The sequence below is a fragment of the Peromyscus californicus genome, unplaced genomic scaffold (genome assembly GCF_007827085.1).
Source record: "Peromyscus californicus insignis strain IS unplaced genomic scaffold, ASM782708v3 Scaffold_6__1_contigs__length_162567912, whole genome shotgun sequence".
NCBI lineage: Eukaryota > Metazoa > Chordata > Mammalia > Rodentia > Cricetidae > Peromyscus > Peromyscus californicus.
In genome coordinates, this window is record NW_026294584.1 from 137,295,938 (window position 1) to 137,316,210 (window position 20,273).

Below are 20,273 nucleotides of genomic sequence, written 5' to 3' on the forward strand. Positions count from 1 at the left end.
GTGGCTTATAATAAGTTTTGGTTTTGCCCAATCACTGGGCAAGCTTTAGTGAAACATTTCACTATGAGGATAAGAATTTGTACTGTATCAAGCTGATGAAAGAAAATGCTGGCTGTACTTTCAGGAGGGGAGGCTAAAATCTTTTTAGATTATGGATTATCCTATAGAAAAATGTCTGCCGTAAATCAGTGAAGGGGAAGATGAATAGGGACCTCACTTATACAACTTAAGTAAAACCTAACTCTCTGTTATGTTATAAAGTATATAACCTATACTTTATGATAGGTTTCTTCTGTATCCCAGAATCTAAACAATATTTATATGTATAATTCAGCTATTATTTGGCTTAAAAGGGTTTATTGGGAAATGTTATCATTTTTACTATTTTCTACAGAGAAAGTATTTTCCAGTTTCAGATAACCCTGGACTTTTGGATTATAACCTGTCTTTATGTTCAAGCTATCTGTGTATTATTTCCTGCAGTTATACATAAAATGTTTTTACATTAAAAAAAAGAAAAATACTATAGAATTGTATTACATGAAATATATAGAATATACAAATTCCTAGAGACAGAAAGATTAGACATTATCTCAAGATGGAGAAGAAAGCAATATAGAGCAATGATTTCCTGAGTACAGAGTTTCTCTTTTGTGTGATGGAAAAGCCCCACAAATGGACAGTAGTATCAGGACATAATATCATGAATGTAATAAATCATATCATAAATATAGTTATTGAATGAATACTGCAAATATAATCAATGAATATCACAAATGTAATTAATATCATGAGTGTAATTAATATCTTGAATGTAATTCATGTCGCTGAATTGTGAACTTAAAAATGGTTAAAACTGCAAATATTATGTTCATTTAAAAAATTAAGGTGGAGGTGGAGGGCTGAAGAGATAGCTCAGTGGTTAAGACCACTGGCTGCTCTTCCAGAGGACTAGGATTCAATTTCCAGCAGCTCACAACTGTCTGTAGCTCCAATTCCAGGGGATCCAACACCCTCACGCAAACATACAAACAGGCAAAACATCAGTGCACATAAAATTAAAAATAAGTAAATTAAAAAAAAACTAAGGTGGACTGTAATCACCATACATTATATGTGTGTATGACATTGAAGACAGTGATGTTTTAAAATAGAAAGTGGTGATGGTGTCATGGGCTGATGAGGATGCTGGACTAAAGTCTATCAAACTGTGCAAACAGGCAAGTTGCATACTATGTGAGTGATTTGTCAATAAAGACTTTATAAAATGTAAAAAAAAAGAAAGAAGCACTAGGCAAAGCCAGAAGTGAGAACGGGTAACCAGGTAACCTACAACTAAGGGACAGAAAAGGGACATGGAATGTGCTAGAAGGATGTGTGGGAAAGAAGCAATAAAAAACCAAAAACAAAAATAACAACGAGGAGCAGCAAGAAGCTCCGGACAAAGGGAAGCCAAACGGTCCATAGTTCAAGGAACCAGACGTGCCTGTGCTGGGGCTGAAGGAAGAGGGCTTGCTCCAGGGAAGGTGAGCAAGCGGTGGTGTTGATGACCGTGGAGGGGACCAAGGAAAAGAGCAAGAGACACAAGAGGCAGAGAGTGGAGCCAGAGACACTAGTTTCATAAGTGACACTTTTGTTCATCTTAGGTAGATTGTAAGCGGCTTTTCCCCCTCCATCAGCAGAGTTTATTATTTTATTTATTTACTTATTTATTTTTTGAGAGAAGGTCCCTCTATGTAGCCCTAGCTGTCCTGGAACTCCCTCTATAGACCAAGCTGACCTGGAACTCACAGAGATCCTCCTGCCTCTGCCTCCCTGGTGCTGCCACCGTGCCCAGCTTCTTCAGAGGTGTTTAAGAAGAAAAGTGGATTGCGGCCTCCACTTCACCTGTATAAAGGAAGTTTTGTTTGGTTTTAGTTATTTAGTTTTCTTTTTGTTGTTTTCCAAATAAAAGGTTTTTGTTTTTCTCAAAAGATGTAGAGTGTTCAGATGACTCAAATATGAAAAGGAAGATTCTTACTCTTAATCTTTTTTTTATATTTATTTAGTTGTTATGCATACAAGTTCTGCCTGCATCCCTGCAGGCCAGAAGAGGACACCAGACTTCATTACAGATGGTTGTGAGCCATCATGTGGTTGCTGGGAATTGAACTCAGGACCTCTGGAAGAACAGCCAGTGCTCTTAACCTCTGAGCCATCTCTCCAGCTCTACTCTTTATCTTTGTAACACCAGGCTGTATCAGTAGAAATTTGCAAGATATATATTATATAAAAACATCGGCTGGGCAGTGGTGGCACACGCCTTTAATCCCAGCACTCGGGAGGCAGAGGCAGGCGGATCTCTGTGAGTTCGAGGTCAGCCTGGTCTACAAAGCGAGTTCCAGGAAAGGCACAAAGCTACACAGAGAAACCCTGTCTTGAAAAACCAAAAAAAAGAAAAGAAAAAAAGAAACATTGAACAAAGACCAGACATGGGAGTGCAAGCCTGTAATCCCAGCACTTGGAAGGCTTCGGTAGGAGGATAACCCCAAGTTGGAGGCTGACTTGGTCTACCTAATAAGTTCCAGGTCGGCCAGGAAGACAGGGGCTGGGAATGTAACTCAGTGGAAGGCTTGGGTTGGAACCCCAGCACATCATAGTGGCACACGCCTGGGAGGTGGAGGCTGGAGGAGCAGACATTTCAGCACATCCTACCTTCCACAGGGAGCATGGGGAGTAGTTTGCCATCAGCCTGGTCAACCTGAGCAACCCTGACTCAAACAAGAGAGTGGAGAGAAGGGGAGAGGGAAGGAAGAGAGAAGAGGGGCGAGAAGGAAAGAGAGGAGCGGAGAAGAGAGAAAGGAGTGATGATCTAAACACAGAAGAAAGCCAGAGAGATAGAAACAGTCTGGTGAGATTCAGGAAAACATGCCAAGGGCGAGCGATAAACAGGAACCCAAGGAAGAAAGGCAAGCTGGGCCAAACAGCGAGAGGCAAAGTGGGCTGACGGAAGGAGGGCAGATGTGGGCTTGGGCCAGCCCTTCGAGGGAGCACTGAGCTCCCTCTCCAGTGTGGTCATAACCTTTGGAATGAGGGTGTGAGTGACTGCGAATTCCCATCTCCCTTCTCATTCCAACCTGATTGTAACACTGCTTTCTAAGCCTCTGGCCTGGCCCGTTCTCTCTCTCTCTTTCTCTCTCTCTCTCCCCCCTTCCTCTCCCTCATCTCATTGTTTCAGAATAGGCCAAATCTGAAGCCCTTCCAAGGGTGTGGCTGTGTTCATCTCATTTCCCAGCCCAAGTGGAACAGCGGAAAAGCGTGAGAAGGACAGACACATTCGGCAGCCAGAGGACACGGTGGACAGAGCGGAGCACTTGTAGACAGTGAGTTGTTTACAAAACTATGTAGGAGGAATGTCTGTGTGTGCCTGCGTGTGCATGTGTGCACGTAAGGGTGAAGACTGTCCCTGACTTAGAGTGGAGCCCTCTCCCAATTATGCATGGAATTCAAAAGAGAGGGTGCACCGAGATGAACGGATGATACTTAAAAAGACACAAACACACAAAAGGAGGATTAGGTATTAAGAGAGAAAGAGGCTACAGGACAGGGCCAAGTATGTTTTAATTAGAGTACAAAAGGTCCTGCTGGTCACATGCCTGTATTCCCAGCTACCCAGCGGGTTGAGAAAGGGGGGGTGGCTTGACCCAAGAGTTCAAGACCAGCCTGGATGGTGTAAGGAGACTCACGTTAAAAAAAACATTCTCTGTAGAAGAGTAAGAGGTGGTCAAAGGATAGATTTGAGAGAGATGAATGGTGGATGAAAGATAAGAAAAGGTCTGAGCTGAAAAGAGAAAAGAAGGTTTCGGGGTGACGAAGGGAGAGGGGATACAGGGCACCTTTCCCCAGAGTGAGACCCTGCCATCTCTCAGCATCATGGTCTTACTCTTCTCCTACCTCTCTTAGATATGCCGTTCTTCAGGCCCAAGGCGCTGCTGCTTGTCATGGCACTCCTTATTCCCTCTGGTGAGTCCCTGCTCTGGTTCTTCCACATAGCAGCTCCTTAACTCTGCACGTGCAGGCGGCTGTGGGTTAGATGGTAGGGGACTGAGGCTGACGGGACCGGGGAGGAGATAACGCTGCGTCGAAGACAGAAGTGTGATGAGAGGTGACCTTAGATGTGGGGTACCTAAGAAACTAACGTGAGGTTAAAATGCAGGTGCTTATTAATCACTAAAAGAGAGTTGCATATAGATACATAACTCAACCAACGCCAAAGGGACAAGAAGCTACTCAAACATTGAGACCACCTGTTAGGAAATTGGACCACCTTAAAAATCCTTGAGGGAAGGCAGCAAACACATGCACACTAACGCCTAACGCTTGCTTGGGCAGACACACCAGTGTATTGACACACGACAGGGAAGCACTGCTGCACCTCCACACAAAAGAAAAGCAGTGTTCACGGGGCCCGTGGAATCCAGCTCAAGAATCGGCCCCAGAAAGCAACCCTGGACTTTGAAGAAATGCTACTGTATTTCCCCCTCCTTCTGCCAGATGCAGGCTGACAAAGCAGTTCTTCTGCCTTGCCCAGTGGTGCAGCTGATCCAGGAGCTGTGGGCCCGGGCAAGACACGCTACAAAGGCCACATGGCCCTTCCTGGTTGGGAGGACAAGAGGGGAAACTGAGTCAGGGTAGAACAAGAGTGGGCTTTGTTCTCAAGAACTTGTCTTTCTGGAGTGTGGGTTTTTTTTTTTTTTAAAATGATTGATTAGTTTTGTGCACAGCCTAGTGGTCTTGTGTCAAAACACATAGGGACAAATCACAAAGATAATACACAACTTTTCCATTGTATTCTGGTTCATCTCATGAAAGTGTTATGGTGGAGAGAGCCGGGGTCGCTCACACCCCTTTTCTTTCTTTGTGACAGGCTGGCTACCCCTAGGGGTCCGTGGTCAACGAGGAGGTAGGTGAAGTTTGTCTTCTGGGTTCGATGGGGTCCTTGTCAGGGTGAGATAGAACAGAGAGAGCTGAGCTCTGTCCTAGGGCTAGGCAAGGTGACACATGCCATAATCCCAGCACTCAGGGAGAGGAGGCAAGCGGATTGAGTTCAAGGCCAGCTAGGGATACATAATGAGACTCTCAGACCAGAATCCGTCCTAGGACCAAGAGCTACAGTGACAAGGTATGGAAAGTAGGGTCACCAGTACCCACAATCCCACCATCCCATTCATAAAACCACTGAAACATCTGTTCACAGATGCTCTCTATGCCAACCGCTTCCTTTCACTCTACACATCTTTTTCCTCATGCAAGAAAACACCAATCAATCCTTATAGGAAGCATTACTATTATATTATTATCTGCAATCTTGTTTGTTCATTTTGTTTTGTTTTGTTTTTTTGGGTTTTTTTTTTTTGAGACAGGGTTTCTCTGTATAGCCTGTGTAGCCCTGCCTGTCTTGGAATTCACTCTGTAGACCAGTCTGGCCTCAAACTCACAAAGATTCACCTGCCTCTGCCTCCCGAGTGCTGGGGTTAAAGGTGTGCGCTACCACGCTTGGCAATCTTGAAAACTGAACCCAAGTCTTTACGTATTAGGTATGTGCCTTACAAGTGAGCTTCATTCCTACTTTTTCTTTCCTTACTGACCAGGGAATTCTTCTTTATTCCTTTATTACTTTTTGTGATGCTGTGGATTAAATCCAAGGCCACACAAAGCTAAGATAATGCTGACCTCTGGTCTACACACTCAGCCTCCAGAAAGCACCGTTCTATGCACATGAACAGCAGAAGACTAAAATGCAAAGTCATGGTAGGAAGTCTTGTCAGGCTTTTTCTACACACACACACACACACACACAAGCTTGGTTAATGTGGTGCTGAGAACTGAACCACGTTTTATGTGTCCTAGGCGAAGACTCGACCCACTGAGCTTCTCCAGCCCCTTCCGAGTCCTTTTCTTTCCTTTCTTTTTTCCTGTCTTTTTTTTTCTTTCTTTCTTTTTTGAGACACGGTCTGACTGTGTAGCCTCAGCTGGCTTGGAACTCCATCTACAGACCAGGCTGGCCTTGAACTCATAGATCCTCCTACCTTGGCCTCCCCAGTGCTGGGATTAAAGGCATGCACAATTATAGCTTTCTTATTTCTATATTTTAATCTTCTGTAGCAGTACCTACAGCAATAAATATATATTAGGGACGTATGTAAAACAAACAAAATTACAAAATAATGCTTTACGCTTGTAAAGCACAATGCCTTCTGGTATATTTAATCTTAACTCATTTTAAAAGATGCCAGCTGTCAGCTGGGTTATGGTGGTGCCTTTAATTCCCAGCACTCAGGAGGCAGATTTTTGAGTTTCAGGCCAGCTTGGTCTACAAAGCGAGTTCCAAGCCAGAACCAGCACTATGTAGTGAGACCTTGTCTAAAAAGAAAAGATAAAAGAAAAAGAAGCAGGGGGTGGGGGACTAAAACTCGTTTTTCTTTTCCTGTTATACCCGGATCTGAGTGTCTGAACCTACAGATGTTAGCAGTAGTGAAAGCTAATTTACCGCCCCAGCTGGCTCCTCCAAGCTGGTTAAAGACCTGTCCTGTGCTCTGGTTTTCCAGCAGCCATTCTACTTTAACTGTCCTGAGATTTCCTTTCCGTGACTTTCCAGCCCTAAAGGAAGCATTTAGATGGTGGCTGTTCTTACAGACTTCTTCAAACTGAAATTGATCCGGACACTGGGGAATCGGCCCTGCAGTCCCCCAGCCAGACGCCATACACTCCCAACTGCTCCACCGTGACCTCACTCTTTTCTGTGTGGGAAGACTGGAATGTGGGCTAGCCTCTAGAGGCTGGATAGGGAGGGACTGAGGTCCACCCTGAGGAAGCCCTGCCACCCCTTCACAGCCATTACAATGATCTCAGTCCGTAATTTGTCAAATATCCTCTGGAAATGGAACAGGCATGGATTCCCTTTTATCAAAACTTGTGCTGGGCAGTGGTGGCACACACCTTTAATCCCAGCACTCTGGAGGCAGAGGCAGGTGGATCTCTGAGTTCAAGGCCAGCCTGGTCTACAGAATGAGTTCCAGAACAGCCAGGGCTACAGAGAGAAAAAAACCAAACCAAACCAACCAACCAAACAAACAAACAAACAAAAAACTTGTTCTGAGCTGGATGTGGCAGTCAGCCTTTGAGGGATAAATGGGGATTTCAAACCCAGCCTCGGATGCATGAGTTCCAGGGAATCCAGAACTTTCTTCTGGCCTCTCTTGGGCATGGGGCACAATGTGACACACAGTCATATGTGCAAGCACAGCATTCATACAAATAAGGTAATTTAAAATAAAATAAAAGGAACCCTTTCTCCCTAAGTGTTTTTTAGATTTATTTATTTTATGTGCATGAATGCTTTGCCTGCATGTATGTTCATGCACCAAGTGTGTGCCTCAGGCCCACAGAGTTCTCCCCCCTCCCTCCCTCCCTTCCTTCCTTTTTTTTTGAAACAGGGTTTTTTTCTGTGTATCAGTCCTGGCTGTCTGGCCTCGAACTCACAGGGATCCGCCCTCCTCTTCCTCCTGAGTGCTGGCATTAAAGGTATGTTCCACCATACCTGGCTCCTCTCTTTTTTTCTTTTACACAATGTCTCATGTAAACTGACATTGAACATCAGATCTTCCTGCCTTTACTACCCAAGTGCTGAGATTATAGGCATGAGCCATACAGCAAGGCCGAGTGGAGATGCAGATGCTCCCAGGGTCCAGTGTTGCCTCCCAAGAAAAACCAGGGAATGTGCTGAGGCTTCAGCAGGCTTTGCCATAATCAAAAAAAAATCACCTCTGCCGGGCGCACGCCTTTAATCCCAGCACTCGGGAGGCAGAGGCAGGCGGATCTCTGTGAGTTCAAGGCCAGCCTGGGCTACCAAGTGAGTTCCAGGAAAAGGCGCAAAGCTACACAGAGAAACCCTGTCTCGAAAAACCAAAAAAAAAAAAAAATCACCTCTGAAAAGGACTCTGGTTCTGAGATGGGATGTGACTAGGGTAGCATGGCTATTTTTATCGTGTTTTTACTTTTTAGGAGTTTGTAACCTTTTGCTTTTCAAAAACATTCTGAGACCAGACTTGGTGGCACATACATTTGATACCAGCATCCAAGAGGCAGAGGCAGGAGGATCTCGGTTCAAGGATAGCCTGCCTAATCTATATAGTGAGTTCCAGGATACCTAGAGCTACATACATATTGAGATCCTGACTTGAAAAAACAAAAAAACATTCTAGAAGATGAGAGACAGGGTTTTCTTGTTGTTGTTGGTTTTTGTTTGGTTGTTTGCTTGCTTTTTTGGTTTGCTCTGTAGACCAGGCTGGCCTCCAACGCCCAGAGACCTGCCTGCCTTCCTCTGCCTCCTTAGTGCTGGGATTCAAGGTGTGGGCCACCACTCCTGGCTCAGGATGACAAGTATTTACTGCCCAGTTCTTGTGTGCGTGTCACTATGCCTGGCTCCGGGGGAGATCTGTTCTTAGAGGTTTAAATCTGATTTACAGTCTGAAGCTTGAGAAAAATGAAAAGGGGGAAAAAAAAAGCGCAGGCAAGCTGTGTGAATTTGCTGACCTCTAGTGGGCAAGAGTGGATTTTGACTACAGGCCACAGTGGAAGGTGGACCGTTTGCTGACTACAGTGTTTAAATGGTATTACCCCCGTACACACAAAAGGTGACTATGTGAGGAGATAGTATATTAATGCGACTACTTGGCTGCAGTAGTCATTTCACTTTGCACGTGTGTATCAAAACATCATGTTGTACGCCTTAAAACATGTATAATAAAAATATACACTTTTTGCCAGGCGATGGTGGCACACGCCTTTAATCCCAGCACACTGGAGGCAGAGGTAGGTAGATCTCTGTGAGTCAAAGGCCGGCCTGGTCTACAGAGTGAGTTCTGGGATAGCCAGGGCTACACAAAGAAACCCTGTCTCAAAAAATTTAAAAAAAAAAATACACTTTTTGAGTCAGACACATTAGAATATACACATTAGCACTTGAGGAGCTGTGCTTGGCATGTGTAAAGGCTCTGGGTCACTCCCAAGTGTGATATACATAAGTATGTACACACACACATGCACACATTACAATGTAGCCAAGCTCGAGTGAATTCACACCTACAATCCCAGCATTTGAGAGTCTGAGACAGGAGGATTCTGAATCCCAGGTGAGCCTGGGACACCAAGCAAGACCATATCTCAAAAGAGACAATTTTGCCATTGATATTTTTGCTTTAAATAGATCCTTCAGGGCTGGAGATGTAGCTCAGTTGGTAATGTGGTCACCAAATTCGTAAAGCTCTGGGTTTGACCCCTGCCCCCCAACTCCATATAACCAGGTATGGCTTATTGTCCCAGCACTTAGGAGTCAGAGACTTGAGGATTAGGAGTTCAAGATCACGCTCAGTTCCATAGTGAGTTGCACACCAGCCTGGACTATCTGAGACTCAGCCTCAAAAAAAAAAAAAAAAAAAAAAAAAAAACAAAACCCACAAAGGGGTACCAATTATTTGGTCATTTAGAGATAGTTTTACTTATTTAACTTGTTTTTAAATTTTACTCTATTTTGTTTACTTGTTTATTTGTGAACAAACCATTCTATTCAGAAATTTGAAGTGTGCTGGGTTTGAAGAAGAGGCTGACGAGGTCAACAGGATTTAACGCACTAGCGCTTGGCAAGGCAAATCTCCCTGGCTGGTCAGGGCTAAAAGCCCTTTTAAATTATTGTAGGCAGGCAAAGAAAAGCAGCCACAGGGTCTTTATAGTATCGGGTGCTGTGCCAGACGGTTTCACGTACTGGAAGCGCAAGGGTGGGATGCTCAGAAAAAAAAATCTGTTTGTTTTTTTCAGATGATGTGATCGAATCGTTCACAGAAGATCCTAGTAAGTCAGCTCGGATTGGGGTGTTTACTACTGGGGATGGGAAGGGCTGAGAGTGAGGTCTGTCCACCTTTTGTCTTTCTCCGCGGCCGGCCGCCATCACTCCAGAATCGCCCAGCCTTAGTATCCCTCCCTCCCTTTCCCTCTGGGATGCCCCTGCAGCGGGTTGTCTGGCCCGCGTGGCTTCCCCACCTCCCGAAGCCCTTTTCCTTCCTCTCACTTTCCGTCCGTCCGTTTTGTGTCTCTGCAGATCTGGTGAACGACCCTTCTACAGACGAAACAGGTGACGTTTGCTGACGTTCCCAACATTCATTCCAGCGCCTGGAGAGTTAATCTCCTATTTTTAGCTCTGGAAAAAGGGGGTTGTGGGCGTGTCATTCAGTGACTGACAGTATTATAAAAGGAGAGAGAAGCTTGCTAGTCCTCTAAAAGGAAGGAACCGGGCTGACCTGTAAAGTAAAAGGTAAAAGGAGAGCACAAACTCCCCAAAATTGTCCTCTGACCTCCATACACGTGCTGTAACATGTGCATACACATCTGTGCACATGTGGGCACATACATACACAAATTAAACGAACAAATGTGAAAAAAAGAGGGAACAATATAGATCAATAGCTAAAAATAAGAACTATATGGCGCATGCCTTTAATCCCAGTACTCAGGAGGCAGAGGCAGGCAGATCTCTATGAGTTTGAGGCCAGCCTGGTCTACAGATCAAGTTCCAGGGCAACCAAGGCTACACAGAGACACTCTGTCTTGAAAAACAAAAACAACCGGGCGGTGGTGGCGCACGCCTTTAATCCCAGCACTTGGGAGGCAGAGGCAGGTAGATCTCTGTGAGTTCGAGGCCAGCCTGGTCTACAGAGCGAGATCCAGTAAAGGCGCAAAGCTACACAGAGAAACCCTGTCTCGAAAAACCAAAAAGAAAAAGAAAAACAAAACAAAACAAAAGACCTGTATGGGGCTGGAGAGATGGTTTGTTGCATTTTTTAAATGGCAAGAAGGAGTCACACCATACAACAGGGCCCACATGGGAGTTTTATTGGGGAGAGAGGAGAGAAAGGGACAGAAACAGAAGACCTGGGGATGAGAGCAAAGGCAGAGAAAGAGATGAGAGCCAGGCAGGGCCCGCCTTTAATAAGGGAACGTAGCAAATGCACACAGGGGGTGCTCTCAGTGGCTGCAGCTGAGGATGTATCCTGTCAGGACTCTAAATGCTAACATGGCTCAGCAGTTAGGAGCACTGGCTGCTCTTCCAGAGGACCCAGGTTCAATTCCCAGCACCCACATGGCAGCTCACAACTGTCTGTAACTCTAGTTCCAGGGGTTCTGACACCCTCACACAGACATACGTGCAGGCAAAACACCAATGCACATTAAAAAAAAAAGACCTGTATATAAATATATCCAAAGATAAATATGTTGAGAGCACCAATATTCACCAAAAACATCCCCAGTTACTTGAAATCATTCTCTTCCCCGGACGTATACTTGGCTTTGATCTCACCACTTTGCTTTGATCTCACCACGCTCCCTTGTCCTGCTCCTCCTTCCCCCTCGAAATTCAAGGCCCTTCTCACACCTACTATTTTGTGCCTTTTCAGTTCTGGCTGATATCACACCTTCCACAGATGACCTGGGTGAGTTCAGATCTGGGATCCCAAGGCCACCAGGGCCATCCTGGGCTTTCCCCAGAGCCCATACAGAAGGCAAGGCAGCCCTGAAGTCTCCTAAACAGAACTACAGTTGGTGTAATACATCCTTCCAGCCATTTTTTTTTTTTAATTAATGGTAGTTTTGAGCCCTGGCAAGCAGGAATGGTGCAGTTTAAAATACAAAATACAGAGACGAGGTCCTTCAATGTTTCCAAGACTCGGTGGGTAAAGGCGAGATAAATCTGCAAACCAATGTGAAAGGGCAAGCAGAGGGTGGCATGTGGGGAAACGGGGCTTTTTAGAGAGCAAGAACTAGGAAGGAGGAAAGGAGATGGGCTCTGCTGTGTCCCTAGGGATGGAGCTGACCCTCATGCGTGCTGGGCGAGTGCTCCAACACTGAACCGCACCCCTATCCTGTTTTTCTGTGGTTTTTGCTTTTTTGTCTTGTTTTGAGACAGGATCTTTCTCTGTAGCCCTGGCTGGCCTGGAACTACTCACTCCGTAGACCAGGCTGGCTTCAGATGCTCAGAGATCTGTCTGCCTCTGCCTCCTGAAGGCTGAGGTTGAAGGTGTGTGCCACCATACCCAGATGCCTAGGTTATTTTTTTAACAAATAGTTTTGAAAGCCAGCTGCTATGTGCCGTACATGTAAAAGTGAACAAAAATGAATTTCTTCTACCAGGTGTCTTTTGTCCAGTAGACCATAGGTTCTGTGTTGTTATCAGGCTTCACAAAACGCTATCAGTGGGGTAATCAAAAGGCCGCTGTGAGAGACTAGGTAGAGGTGTTCCTGACTGTGCCCAGTGTGGGGGTCAGGGAAGGGTTTTCTGCAGGGTTCCATTGACTGGATGTTTTTCTTGAAAAGCGAGTGGGAGAGTGAGTCGAGTCAGCAGGAGGGACTCCCTTACAGGGGAAGACCATGAGTGTAAGAGGCTTAGGGTGGGAAGGAAAGCCTGAAGGAAGCCTTAGGTAAGGGAAGGTGTTAGGTTTGTGCACTGGGAAGATCACCCTCACTTTCATTACCCCAGCCCACGGCTGCTCCCCAGTTTGTGAACCCAGAAAGAGAAGGGGTTTAACCACAAGCAGCCTGGAACAGTCGTCGCACTGAAGGATGGTCTGAACAGAGGCCAAGTAAACGGAAATGGAATGTCAGCTGCAGGGCAGAGAGACAATGGCCAGTCCCCAGCCATGCTGAGTGGCTGATGATGCCACTCACATGAAGAACAACCCAAACTGGTAATGGCTTGTTGAATTTGAAGAATAAAAAAAAAAAAAAAAAGATCTGCATAAGACACCAATTAGACCTGTGTATTCACAGCTTCAGGAATGAGACCTGAATGAGAAACAGGATTGGGAATTAGCACAGGGGTGAACCTGACACACACATGATGGCGCCCAGCCATCTCTAACTCCAATCGTAGGGACTACAGTGCCCTCTTCTGGCCTCCTCAGGCACTGCACACATGGGATATACATGCAGGCAGACACCTATACACATAAAATAAAAACAAAGTTTAAATTTTTTTCAGAAAGAGAGAGAGAGAGAGAGAGAGAGAGAGAGAGAGAGAGAGAGAGAGAGAGAGAAAGCATGTAGTAGATGAGGTTATCTAGCCTCTCCCTGCTCTTCTTTCTTTCAAGAACTCCTCCAATGACGTCATCCCAGATAACTCTCCTGACCATCTGGTTCTCACCCCTCGAGCTCCTAACTGGAAGCTAGGCACACATTACACTTACACCCAAGTCAGTGTGGGCTATGAGCCTGGCCCCTCCTGTTCTTTACCCCAAACCTCTCATCAAAAAGGCTATGGTTGGGAACCTCCTCTATCGAAGAGACCTTGTCTGGGGAGAGGCTCCTACAGGGCAGTGGTGCAGGTCGTCGGAGTAACAGGGCCCTTTGTCTATGCTTCCAATAATTTGCTAGTTACTGCTGAGTATGGTGGTATATGCTTGCAATCCCAGCCACCTGAGGCAGGAGAATCACTTAAGCTCAGAGGTTTGAAACCAACCTGGGCCACATAGGGAGACCTCCCAACTCTTTAGAAAAGTTTTGGGGTTTTTTTTGTTGTTGTTGTTGCTGTTCTTGTTGTTGTTGTTGAGACAGGGTCTTTTTTTTCCGAGACAGGGTTTCTCTGTGTAGCTTTGCACCTTTCCTGGAACTCACTCTTTAGACCAGGCTGGCCTCAAACTCTCAGAGATCCACCTGCCTCTGCCTCCCGAGTGCTGGAATTAAAGGCGTGCACCACCACTGCCCTGGTGAGACAGGGTCTTCCTATGTAGCCCTGACTGCCCTGGAACTCTATACAGACCAAACTGGTCTTGAACACACAGTAATCTGCCTGCCTCTGCCTCTGGGTGCTGGGGTTAAGTGTAGACATGCACCACCATGTTTTATTTTCATCAATTAAGATAACAATACCTTTAATTCAACAAATTCCTCAACTCTACGTGAGAGAAAGGAGAAAGCCAGGATTGTCTCTTCATTCCTAAGTCTCTCTGCTTGTGTGGCTGAAATCAGCCTGTGAGGGTTTCCCTTACAGAGTTACAGAGAGACATCAGTTCATTGGTTCTCATCCTGACTGGATCTGAGGGAACCACATGGTAGTTACAGAGGTGGTGACTTCTAAAATTGTTAATAATGGAATAAAATTTCTGCCTTCCAGCCTCAGCCGGTGACAGAAATGCTACCGCAGGTATGGTTGTTGTTGTTATTTTATCTGTATGGGTGCATGCATGCAGTGGGCATCAGAGCCCCTGGAACTGTAGTTATAGATGGCGTGGTGCCGTGAACATACGCAGGGCCTTCTGATTATTATTTTCTTTTTACATATCTTTTCTTTGTAGCAGATATTCACTCTACCCATGACTTTGGGCTTCTCAAATTAATTAATTAATTTGGGGGGGGGGCTTTGTTTTGTTTGTTTGGCTGGTTGGTTTGGGAGCTTTTGAGACAGAGTTTCTCTGTGTAGCCCTGGCTGTCCTGGAACTTGCTCTGTAGACCAGGCTGGCCTTGAACTCAAAGTTCTGCCTGCCTCTACCTCCTGAGGACTAGGATTAAAGGCGTACACCACCACCGCTGCCACCACCAGCAGCTGTCTTTTCTTTTTCTTTCTTTCTTTCTTTCTTTCTTTCTTTCTTTCTTTCTTTCTTTCTTTCTTTCTTTCTTTCTTTTTAAGATTTATTTATCCATGTACTTTATGTATATGAGTGTTTTGTGTGCACTGTTTACATGTATATCTGCACACCAGAAGAGGGCATCAGATCTCATTATAGGTGGTTGTAAGCCACCATGTCGGTGCTGGGAATGGAACTCAGGACCTCTGGAAGAGCAGCCAGTGCTATGATTATTTTTGTACGTCTTTTCTTAAGCTTTTCTCCCTATAGATAATTTACCCCTCGTTCTTTGAAGAGTATTAGGCTCCTTCCTAGTTTCTTTCCAGTTCTCCGTCAGAGAGTAATTTCGGGATTCTTCATCTCCCCAAGTTCATTTTCTTTCTTTTCAAAATGATCTTCTATCCTAAAAGCCACAGGGAAAGACAAGACTCCCTCTGAGTGGTCCTCAAACCGCCTTCTCCCTAGACTACCTTTGGACTTTATTTGGTAGTTAATGAAGTAGCATGTATATCAGCTTGATTGCAGACTCCATGTTACGGTGGACAAGATGGCTGACATCGGTTCCTGTAATGTCCTGGTAATTCTGATCTGCTGCTACAGCTGAGACCAGGAGAATAGAGCAAGGGCCCTGTGCCTGAGAATTCTCATTCTTCAGAAAGAGACGGCTGGGCGGTGGTGGCGCATGCCTTTAATCCCAGCACTCGGGAGGCAGAGCCAGGCGGATCTCTGTGAGTTCGAGGCCAGCCTGGTCTCCAAAGCGAGTTCCAGGAAAGGCGCAAAGCTACACAGAGAAACCCTGTCTCGAAAAACCAAAAAAAAAAAAAAAAAAAAAAAAAAAGAGGCCATCAGATTGCAGTGTCACAGTTCACATCGCTACCTGAATAGTCCTAGAAAGACCATTTTTTTTTCCTAGATGAGTTATTTTACTTACTTCTGCTTCCAGGCAGGGAAGCACCTGAATTTCATCTGAGTCAATTTCCTCTTGCTCTGTTTTTGATAAGCAAGAAGGACATGCCCCCAAATACAGTGATTTTTGTGCAGACTCCTCCATTCTGTCTCCCTCCTGCCACCCCTTTAACTCTTTGCTTATTAACTGTTTCTATTTGGACTTCCCTATTTTTTCATGTGTTGGGCAGAGTGCCGGGATGAGAAATTTGCTTGTACGAGACTGTACTCTGTCCATCGGCCAGTAAAGCAGTGCGTTCATCAGGTCTGTTTCACCAGGTAAGAGATCCTAGAATGGCCGAGAGCACCTCCAGTGATGGGGATGCTCGTGCCGGTAACTGTTTAATGAGCCTCACCGCAGAGTCCCAGTCTTTGATGGGGCAGAGGTGGTTAGCATAACCTATCCAGCCAGTTCTGAAGGTGCTGCCTAGAACTGAGCGTCTGGGTTCATCCACAAAACAGCCTGGTAGATTCCAGTGGAGGTGAGGGCCACACAGGAAGGAAGATCATGAGAGACACTGGTGTGTTGCATCAGCTGACTGCAAGCTCCGAAATGGAAAACAATGGACAGGAGCATTAGGGCTCAGCACCAAGTGAGAGATGCAAAGTGCCACTGAGAACAGTAATTAACACCATTTCTTTTTGTTTTGTTTTTATCCTGAAAACCATTTCCATCCCCTACATTCTGCTGAGGGAAAGATTTTTTTTATTTTTTTATTTTATTTTTTTTTTAAGATTTTTAAAAATTATGTACTTAAGAAAATCTAGACAGAGTGAGGCCAGTGGGGAATAAGGGATTGAAGAGGGACCCTGGCTAGACCCTCTCATACCTTCTCTGTCTCCTCCTTTGACCGTGACTTTGGCACTGTGGCAGTTTACGGCGCATGTACATCATCAACAATGAGATCTGTTCCCGACTTGTCTGTAAAGAACATGAAGCTATGAAAGGTAAGATGATCTACTCTTTTGCTTTCCATCAGCCCCTATTGGACGCTACACTAAATAAACAAACTGTCTATATCCCAACCAAGTACCCCGAGGTCCCTTCCCAGCTAGACTGCGACCCCCATCTCTCCTACAGTGAGAATTTTCTGAAGCTGTTTTTAAACTTAATTTTTTAGATAAAAGAAGAAATCTTCAGTGTATGAGTGTTTTGTTCATATGTATGTATGTACACATATGCATACAGCTTGTGGGAGTCAGGGGAAGGCATTAGGGACCCTGAAACTGAAGTTCCAGATGGCTGGAAGCCACCATGTAGATGCTGGGAACTGAACCTGGGTTCTCTGCAAGAGCAGCCAGTGCTCTTAACTGCTGAGCCGTCTCTCCAGCCTTTCTTGGGCTGTTCTAGGTCATCTTTTAGAAGTTCTGGGGAATAGCCAAGTCATCATTACAAATAACAGATTCAAAGGCCAGGTTGATCATCAGCCATGTTCACAGCTCTAAAAAGAACACAGACACATGAACACGTTTGGAGACAGTAGGGTTTAGATAAGAACCATAAAAAAATAGGTACGATATTTCAAGGGTGGCTACATTATAAGCATTCCACCAATTCAAGAAAACATTTGCATTGCATATTATGAAATTGCCAAAGCAGAGGAAGGTGGGAAGATGTTAAAAGAATAATTTTCGAGGCTCCAAAATATGTGTCTGTAGATCATGCATGATGGGAACAAACATACTTCTCACCTTCCCCATGGACAGTCCCGAACAGTGGCTGTGGTTGGTGTCAACACCAGACACAGTCCCTTTTGACTCAGCAGCCAGCTTTGCCTGGGCTGGTGAGTAAGAGCTGTAGTTGACTTCGCAGAAGGAAACTCACTGCTTGCCCCCATTGGCTCTGTGCAAGCCACCTGCAAGGGAAACACCTTGACACTGACTATGAGCTTTTGGAACTCGAGGCTTTCAAGTTCCTCGGGGGATTTACTGCAGTTAGTAAACACCTAAGTGCGGGCTGAATGACTGGACTTCATTTTTCTATTTAGTAGGTCCATGATGAGAACTGGGAGCTGGGAGGATAAAGGAAACTAATTTTGCACACATCGTTTCTATTCAGTCCTCACAAATACACCGCTGAGGCAGGTATTAATGCTTATTTACAGAAAGGGACTGAGGTTCATATTAAAGTTACGAACTTCCTAGTAAGTTACAAGTATCCAAAAGTGGCAAAGCTGAATGCCTTAACCCGGATCGTCTCCTCCTTCATGTTTCTATTATTCCACATGGAAGCATTGTCTCTTTCCCTAGAGCCCATGTTGCGGCCCGGCATCCTCCCATAATGCTCTGCTTTTCCTCTAGATGAGCTTTGCCGGCAGATGGCAGGCCTGCCTCCGAGACGACTCCGCCGCTCCAACTACTTCCGACTTCCTCCCTGTGAAAACATGAATTTGCAGAGACCCAACGGTCTGTGAGCATCAAGGAAGAAAGTGTGGGAGAGAGGAATCAGACATTCCTTCTCCTCCACCCAACGTCGTCTGTCCCATAGACGTGTACTTCTTAAACTAAGCCCTTTGCAATGCCCAGGCTTTGACCCTACTGTCTAATTTTCACTGGCACTGGTAACTTTTGTCTCATTTTGTAGTACTGACAATACAGTGTCTATATTGTTGCGTGGTTTTGCTGATTTCCAGTATCATAGACAAGGTGGACCAACGATGACCACACAACTTAGGTACATTCTGCATTCAGCCCTCACAGAAGAAAGGGTTCTGGGGAGCTTAGCTCAGTTGGCAGAGAATTTCCCTAGCATGTGAGAAGCCCTAGGTCTGATGGTGTAAAGCTGAGCACGGTCGTGCAGGAAGATCAGAATTTTAAGGTCATCTTAGGTTACATATCAAGTTTGAGGGCAGCCTGGGCTGTGTGAGACCCTCATCTCAGCAGGTAACTTTAGGTTAATATTCTTTGTTTTTGTTTTTTAATGGTGCTATGGATCGAACTCGGGGCCTTGTACATGCTAGTCAAGTGCTCCACCATTAAGTTACAGTCCTATCCTCTTAGTTAGTAATTGTAGTTATTAAATATGTAGGTGATAGGAGCGTGGAACAGGCTCCTCAGTTTTGGCTAGCCACAGAACTTCACTCAGTAGCCTTCTAGGTGTTTCCTAGATTAATGCCTCATCATTTACATATGTAAAATGTTGCCTTCAGATAAGCTCAGAGCCTGGGGAAGAAATGAGAGAGCTCTATCAGGTATGGAACTTGACCCATAGTTTCCTATATCATTTCTAGAGCAAGCTGTCTAATCGGGAAGTTGAGCTGGAAAGCAAACCTCATTTTCCCACCCATCTCTGGCAGGACGGGGGCCAGCCCATCTCCACAAAGCTAACTACCCAACCTAATGTGACACTGTGGCCACACTCATACCAGGACAAAACGCACCCCTCTCCCCTTTGATTTCGGCTAGCACAGCCCCCTGCTTGCCGGGGATAGCCTCTACCACTGGGCCATCTCCTCCCCCATTCCATCTTAAATAAGTGACTAATTATGTATCATGAACACTTTTGTCTGAAAAACTCAACTACTTTCTGCAAAACCCAATGGAGTTCTAGAGTCGGGCAAAGACAATACACACCACCACAGGAGGTGGGTTCCTCACATGAGGCTGAGAAAGTAGCCAAGTGGGGCCAGGTGCTTGCTATTAGGAAACAATAGAAGCCAATGGGACCTGCAGAACGGATTCAAGAGAGAGCTGGGGACAGGGGGGGCGGGGGGAGACGGGACGGGGGACGGGACCCAAAGCATTCACATTCTTCCCCTCCTCCTCTAGAGTTCAATACACTGGTGTACGGATAGATGGATGAAAAGCCTATTGCAGCCACAATAGGGAAACCTCACAGGCTCAGAGGTTCAACTGGGCATTTTAAGTATCTCTACCTGGGACTGGAGACATGACATGGCTCAGTGGTTAAGAGTACAGTCTGCTCGTCTCAAGGCTCCAGGTTCAATTCCCAGCATTCACCATGGGGGCTCACAACCATTTGTAACTCCAGTCCCAGGTGATCCAGGGCCCTCCTCTGGCCTCTGCAGGCACCAACCACTCACATGGTGTACAGGTAAACATTTATACACATAAAATAATAAAATAAGAGCAGGGTTAAGGGCGCTTCCTCCTCTCTGAGTTCAGTTCCCAGCTCCTGACACCCTCTTGTGGCCACTGTGGGCACCTGGACACACTTGGCATACTCTTAGACAAACATATACACATAAATAAAATAATTCTTAAACATTAGAACCTTTTCATAAAGCTTTTAAAGACAAAGTTATGATACAGACATTATCCTGTTTTGGTTTTTTTATTTGTTTGTTTGGTTGGTTGGTTTGGTTTTTTGAGACAGGGTTTCTCTGTGTAGCCCTGGCTATCCTAGAACTCACTCTATAGACCAGGCTGGCCTCGAACTCTCTGAGATCCACCTGCCTCTGCCTCCCGAGTGCTGGGATTAAAGGCGTGCACCACCACCGCCCGGCACCAGAAACTTTTAGAAGCATGTTTGAAGACAGCTGTGCCAGCTGTTTGATGTATCACTCACACTGCACTTCTGAATAAATTACCATGTTATACTCCACAAATGCGTGTAAGTAATAATATAAAGTGTCAATACTTAGTGTTTAGTTTAGAAGACATTCAAAAATTCATCTTGCTCCTGGGATTTTGGAAATATTTTTTTTTGGGGGGGTA

The 20,273-nt window shown here is 45.3% G+C and overlaps 1 protein-coding gene across 2 annotated transcripts; it reads left to right on the forward strand.

The window, feature by feature from the left end:
• The first annotated feature begins 2,892 nt into the window (after positions 1-2,892).
• Mfap5 (microfibril associated protein 5) lies at positions 2,893-18,207 on the forward strand. 2 transcript variants are annotated; one of them, XM_052720305.1, is made up of 10 exons: positions 2,893-3,362; positions 3,943-4,002; positions 4,907-4,942; positions 9,856-9,888; positions 10,136-10,168; positions 11,490-11,525; positions 14,201-14,230; positions 15,788-15,875; positions 16,471-16,544; positions 17,898-18,207. In XM_052720305.1, exons 2-10 carry the CDS (start codon positions 3,945-3,947, stop codon positions 18,008-18,010), a joined length of 501 nt encoding a protein of 166 aa, XP_052576265.1. In that variant the 5' UTR covers positions 2,893-3,362; positions 3,943-3,944; the 3' UTR covers positions 18,011-18,207. The 2 variants fall into 2 exon arrangements, with proteins under 2 accessions (XP_052576265.1, XP_052576266.1); XM_052720306.1 differs by lacking the exon at positions 11,490-11,525 and having other exon boundaries at positions 2,896-3,362.
• The last annotated feature ends 2,066 nt before the right edge of the window (positions 18,208-20,273 follow it).

Excerpts from the sequence above, each read along its gene's own strand:
- Mfap5 (XM_052720305.1), top strand. The coding sequence starts at position 3,945 with ATGCCGTTCTTCAGGCCCAAGGCGCTGCTGCTTGTCATGGCACTCCTT. Across the intron at positions 4,943-9,855 it reads GGTCCGTGGTCAACGAGGAG|ATGATGTGATCGAATCGTTC; the intron begins GTAGGTGAAGTT and ends TGTTTTTTTCAG. Across the intron at positions 15,876-16,470 it reads CATCAGGTCTGTTTCACCAG|TTTACGGCGCATGTACATCA; the intron begins GTAAGAGATCCT and ends GCACTGTGGCAG.